At 30.0% G+C, this 6,134-nt stretch overlaps 1 protein-coding gene across 2 annotated transcripts in view; it reads left to right on the top strand.

Annotated features, from left to right (window-relative positions):
- LOC117180205 (serine/arginine repetitive matrix protein 1-like) overlaps positions 1–6,134 on the top strand; it is a 14,616-nt gene that overhangs the window by 1,581 nt on the left and 6,901 nt on the right. For both annotated transcript variants that reach the window (XM_033372588.1, XM_033372589.1), the window contains exons 3-4: positions 1,261–1,384; positions 1,731–1,975. In XM_033372588.1, the coding sequence (XP_033228479.1) occupies positions 1,261–1,384; positions 1,731–1,975 (369 nt within the window). The remainder of the gene's footprint in view (positions 1–1,260; positions 1,385–1,730; positions 1,976–6,134) is intronic.

Here is a 6,134-nt window from a genome sequence, read left to right on the forward strand (position 1 = left end):
AAATGTGAAGGGGGGGGGGTCGAAAGAAAGTGACGTGATATCATAGGTGGGATTCTCGCTAATTCGTGATCGAGCATGACAAGGGGCACGAGGTGGGGGGAGTAAAAAAACTTGAAATGAAGCATAACTTCATATGGAAATGCTCCCAAAGATCAATTTTAAATTAAAGCAATCTTTGTCTAACCAAAAAAATACGATTTTTTTATAATAATTATAGTTAGATTTTTTCCCAAAGAAATAAATTTTCAATTAAAATGATTAATCTTCCAAAGACAAGTATTTTAATTTTCACACAAAAAGATTGTTTTTTCACCAAAAATCTTATTGAATTTATTTCAACCAAGATATGTTTTAATTTAAAAAGACATTCGAATTCAATAAACAATTCTAATTTTCAAATAAAATGATAAAAAAATTATAATTGATGTTATAGTTTTTTCTCTCTCCATGGTCCTTGAACAATATTTGTAAAAATATTAATTTGGTACAGAGAGGATAAAATAACATCAATTATAATTACTTATAAATATCTATTCGATATCAAAGCAGCAAATTTTAATTGAACTAAATAGATAAATAAATTTCTACCAAAAAAGGCAAATTTTCAACAAAATACGTGATATTTTAACTAAAAAAGATGATTTACCCCCATAAATGTAATAGTTAAATTTTCAGTTGAAAAGAAATTAATTTTTAACAGAAAAATAAAGGAATTGAAGATGAACCTTGAAAGAAAAAAAAATGAATTTTCAACATAGTTCAACTTTTAACCAAGCAGTTTAATTTTTGAAGAATTATTGAAATTTTCAACTAATTAGAACTTTTGAGCAAGAAATGAATTCTGAACCTAAAGTGTAATAGTAGACTTTTTAATCAAAATTAGTTGGATTTTCATATTGGTTTCTATTAATTCAGTTTGCATTGAAGTGAAAAACGAGAAAAAGGGGAAATTTTTGAAAAACAATAAAATTTTGAACGTGATTTTTAAACGTATTCAGTTATATTAAGTTATTATTGAACTGCATATGGCCATCATTCGAAAAAGTCACAACCTTTTTTATTGACAAAAGTTATATCTAAGCCTGTAACGTTACTTCCACTGTTCCCCCTCTCCTGTTGCTACCATATTTTTTGCGCGAATCCACCTCCTCAAATTGGTAACGTAGTTTATGGACGGCCCCTTATACAATAATGAAAAAAAATTAAATAAATATCATGAAAACCTATGCATTTATAAATGAATGCTTTTTCCTGTTTTAGTTAAAGTCATCGAGGATGGTTCTCAAAAATCCAAAATAAATGCGGCAGTAGTTTTGAAAGCCAAGGAAGTAAAATTAGACGAGACAAAAATGAAAGTTGAAGAAACTATTAAAGATTCAAACAAGTAAGCCATGTCTACAAAAATATACCAGAAACTTTTAAGACCGGTCTTCGTTACTTCGGCCTCGGCGTGCACACACTCACTCTTGAAATATTAGCGCCTCCGTGGGCCCTACCCTTTTCAGCGCCGTACTGCTTTTCGGTACTGCATCAAATCTTCTTTAACCTTAGTGCAGGCGCCCGCAATATGTAGGTACGACGCGCCTTATATACCTGCTTAATACCTGCGTCGACTGTTAATAAGTTCGTAGAGAGACCCGAGCTGTACGGTCTTAAAAGTTTCTGGTGTATTTATAAAGTAAAATGAGTCATCTTTAAAAAAAAAAAAATAATTAAATTCCGAAATTCAGAAATGCTCTCATAGAAGAAAACATTCCAATTTTAAAAATGGCGGAAACAAAAAGTGGATTGCCTCTTATAAGTGGTCGACAATGGCCAAAATCTTGGTATGATGGACCCCCAAGACCTTCAGTCGCACCAAAAAATTGTTCACCACCTCCACAGCGACGTACATTTAACGCAAAACCAAAATGTTTTTCAGCAAAATTTCCAAAAATAAATCAATGCCCATTGAGTAGTTCGGATCCATCCAAAGGTGAATCTTCAATCAAATACTAACAAACAATTTTATTTATCAATCAAATTTATTTGAACATTGATTTAATTATACTAGCCAGTAAAGACGCACAACGTGCACGCGATTATTAAATATTTTCAGATTTTAGTTACTAAGTTGTATGTGACAGAAAAGAGATAAATTTGTCAAAAATAGGTATTTTTAATTAATTAAGCACGTTACGTTTAAGTTCTAATACCTAAAATCCTTCAAATATATCAATAAATCAAAAAAGGGCTACTTACGATTCATTAACTAGAGGCCATTGGATGAATATTAATTTGCCAAAACATTATTTGCCAATGGCGACCCATTTTCGAAAAAATTGACTTTTTCAAATTGCGTTTTCTGTATGGATTAAAATAGTATTTATTGAATTTTCATGTACAATTACGCAAGAATAATTTTTTTAATACTCGCTTTAATTAAAAAATTCTCTTGTTGAAAATCTAAATGTTGAAAATCCAACTGTTTGAAGTTCAATTTTCAATTTTGTGGAGGTTCTAAAAATACATAACGCTTTTTTCAGAGACCCCCCTCCCCCCGCCAACACATCTCACACGTAACGCTCTTCTGTAGTATGTGTATGTATCTTAACAGTATACTGTATCTCTTAAGGTGATTTACCCCCCCCCCCCCCCCCCCCCCCCGCCTAAAGAGTTTAATATTTTTTGAACGGTCCCTTTTTTCAATTTTCAACAGTTAAAAAGTCAACTGTTGAAAGTTAAAGAAAATTTTAAAAACTGAAAATTAAATTTTTTATAGCTTAAAATAAAATTTATTAAAATTTATTTACCTCGCGCTACGCGCTCGGCTTTTGTGCACAGACTTGTTAAAACTAAAGATTAAAGAATCGACAACAGTAATTTGGTGATTGTCAATTATTTTTTGTTAAAGCGCCTTCGGCTTTAACTAACTCATTCTCATCACGTATCTCGTGCTTTGCACTCGAGTTTATCCCTGAAATTGTATATCATTCCTATAAGTGTATATTTTTATAATTCATTACATGCATTGGCATTAAAACTGACGTAGTTTCATTGTTTCGTTTAAAAAATGCGCATTCTTTAAAAAAAAATTTTACTAACCATTTTCTTGCAACTTTTGTAATTTTCCAATAAACTGAATTTGCTAATTTCCAATGCTTTTTTCATGATTTAAACTTTACACATGCAGTTGTGGTGCCCTATGGCTTCAACTCCTAATAATTGACTAAAAGAGTCTCTCAAAGTGTCTAGGATGGAGAGTCTAGTTATAACAACAGTTCCACGAAACTTCGATTAATGAGGGAGGGGGGGGGGGCAATTAATTTCAACCGAGAGTCATAGCTGGTCTATATTTTATGCTGACAAGGTCACCAACCTTCCACCAAATTTGGCACAGATTATCTTTAACATGTGTCCTTTCATCTAAAATTTTTTCATAATTTTTTTTTCAACATGGCAGACCTAAGTATCCCAAAAAACGTGTTTTTTACATGCTCTCATTGTATAACATTTTAAGGTGAAAAAATCAATGATTAACCCAAGATTATTATTCAATTTGATATTTTTGGTGTTGCTGGCAATAAATAAAGTACTAAAATGCTAAATTTCAAAATGGCGGATTTAAAATGGCGGCGGAAAAATACATTTTTTTATTTGTCTGTAATGTTCGTTTTAATATCGTAATATCGTTTTAATGTTCGTTTTAAAAACTTATTTTCAATAATACTTATTATTATTCTTTTAAAAATATCAATAGCGAGTCCAATATTGCGGATAAAAAAATGTTGTATAATAACAAGGCCAACGTCAACTCAGTCTTTTAAACTCTTCTGTGTCCAGAAGATTTTTTAGCCACGAACTTTATAAACCAGATATATTTTAAAGGGTTTGAGGCATCGCTGATTTCAAATTTGCCATTACATTTGCAAAATTATTTTGTTGAAACAAATTATTGCATTAAAAATATTTATGACATAAACAATGTCAGAATTAGATTCTATGTCAAAAATTACGTACGATATAGTATTGAAACTAATGAGATATTTAAACGCATCGAAGCAATTTGAAGCACTTTTATTCTCAACTTAAGAAGTGTAAAACACACATAAGAAAAAATAAATAAATAAATTACAAAAAATTAAAAAATCACAATAACAAAAAATACGAAAAATTAAAAAAAGAAATAATCAAAAATGTAAAAAACAAAGTAAAAACCCAGGTATGAATGATATACATGACAGTCTAAGCCCGGTGGAATGCGGCGAGTTGTTGTTATCTCTCTTATAAATAATTAAATATGTTATACAAAACGTTATGCGATGCGTTTAAATATGCCATTAGTTAAAATACTTTGACGTACGTAATATTTGACATAGAATCTAATTCTGACATTTTTTATACAACAAATGTTTTTTATGCAATAAGCTGTTTAAACAAATTGTTTAAACAAACTAATTCTACAAAACTAATCGCATGTTTGGATTAAGCGTACTCAAAACCCCCGTAAATAAATGATATCGTATTTGTATTTTCTTTGCCTTCCTTATAAACATAAACAGTTTTATTAAATTTACAAAATTAATTATTTATTAACTTATTTATTAAAAAGCATAATTTGAAGACATAAAAGAACTACTCCAGATGTAACTTTTGCCATTCAATATTATTCTGGTATTTATTATGCAAAATAAGTTAATAACACAATAATTTGCCTAAACAAATTGTTAAAACAAATTAATTTTGCAAAAGTAATGACAAATTTGAAATCAACGATGCCTCAAACCCTTAAAAATATATCTAGTTTATATAGTTCATGGCTAAAAAATCTTATGGTCAAAGAAGAGTTTAAAAGACTGAGTTGGCGTTGGCCTTGTTATTTTACAAAATTTTGTTATCCGCCATATTGGACTGGCTATTGATATTTCTTAAATAATAATAATAAGGATTATTGAAAATAGGTTTTTAAAACTAACATTAAAACGATATTACGATAGTAAAACGAACATTACATACAAATAAAGAAATTTATTTTTCCGCCGCCATTTTGAAATTTAGCATTTGAGTAGTTTATTTATTTCCAGCAACACCAACAATATCAAATTGAATAATAATCTCGCGTTAATCATTGTTTTTTATTACCTTAAACATGGTATACCTGGAGAGCGTGTAAAAAACCACGCTTTTTGAGATATTTTGGTCCGCCATTTTGAAAAAAAAGTAATTTTGAAAAAGTTGAGATGAAAGTACACATGCTAAAGATAATCTGTACCCAATTTGGTGAAAAGAATATCCGTTTACGAGATATTTAGTTTGCCCGATTGACATGGAATTGCCGATAAATATATTCAATGCATTTACATATTTGAGAATCTTTGAAATACTGTAAAATTTTTGAATTAAAAAATCCAATTTTTGGATTTTCCATTATTTTTGATGCTGTCAGAAAATGAAAAAGTCATGAAAAAAGTCATTGGGATAAATTGTTCAAGTTTGTAAATAATACAATTATTCGTACAGAGTTTTTTCGAATATTGAAAAAGTGGTCTCAAAACTATTTAAATTGCGCTCACTGTTTGAATTTCTATCCAAAATGGCTGGCTATCGTACATGACCTTTAGTTTAAGATACTAAAAGAGTGTACCAACAGCTAATCTGATAGATTAATTTTCTCAAAAGTATCGTGCTCACAGACAGACAGGCATACGTACAGACAGACCAATTCGTAAAAACCAGTTTTTTTATTCAGCGGGTCTCTAAACGTAGATATTTGACAAATACTGGGATGGGGGTCAAATTTTACACAAATATAATACCTTCTCTGATCAGAATGTAAAAATGAATTAATTTTTCGTAAATAATGTTTTAATAATTCTGTTTTTTGTTTTAATCGTAAAAAATAGCATTTAAAACAGTTAAAAAATTTTATTTTTGAAACCCCACTCACAAAACGAAAAAGAACTTACAAGACAAAAGGTGTGATGAGAATGTCATTTTTGTCTGTTTTTTTAAATTTCGTAAATTCTATAACTTTGGTACGAGGGTAGTTCAAAAAGTTCTTAGAATGACCAACAGATGGCGCGCGAATCGCTCCAAATCATCTGTTTTCAGTCAGCACCACTCCCGACTAGATATATGGTGCAGTCACAGTCCAC

This window comes from Belonocnema kinseyi, chromosome 9 (genome assembly GCF_010883055.1).
Source record: "Belonocnema kinseyi isolate 2016_QV_RU_SX_M_011 chromosome 9, B_treatae_v1, whole genome shotgun sequence".
In the NCBI taxonomy this organism is placed as follows: domain Eukaryota; kingdom Metazoa; phylum Arthropoda; class Insecta; order Hymenoptera; family Cynipidae; genus Belonocnema; species Belonocnema kinseyi.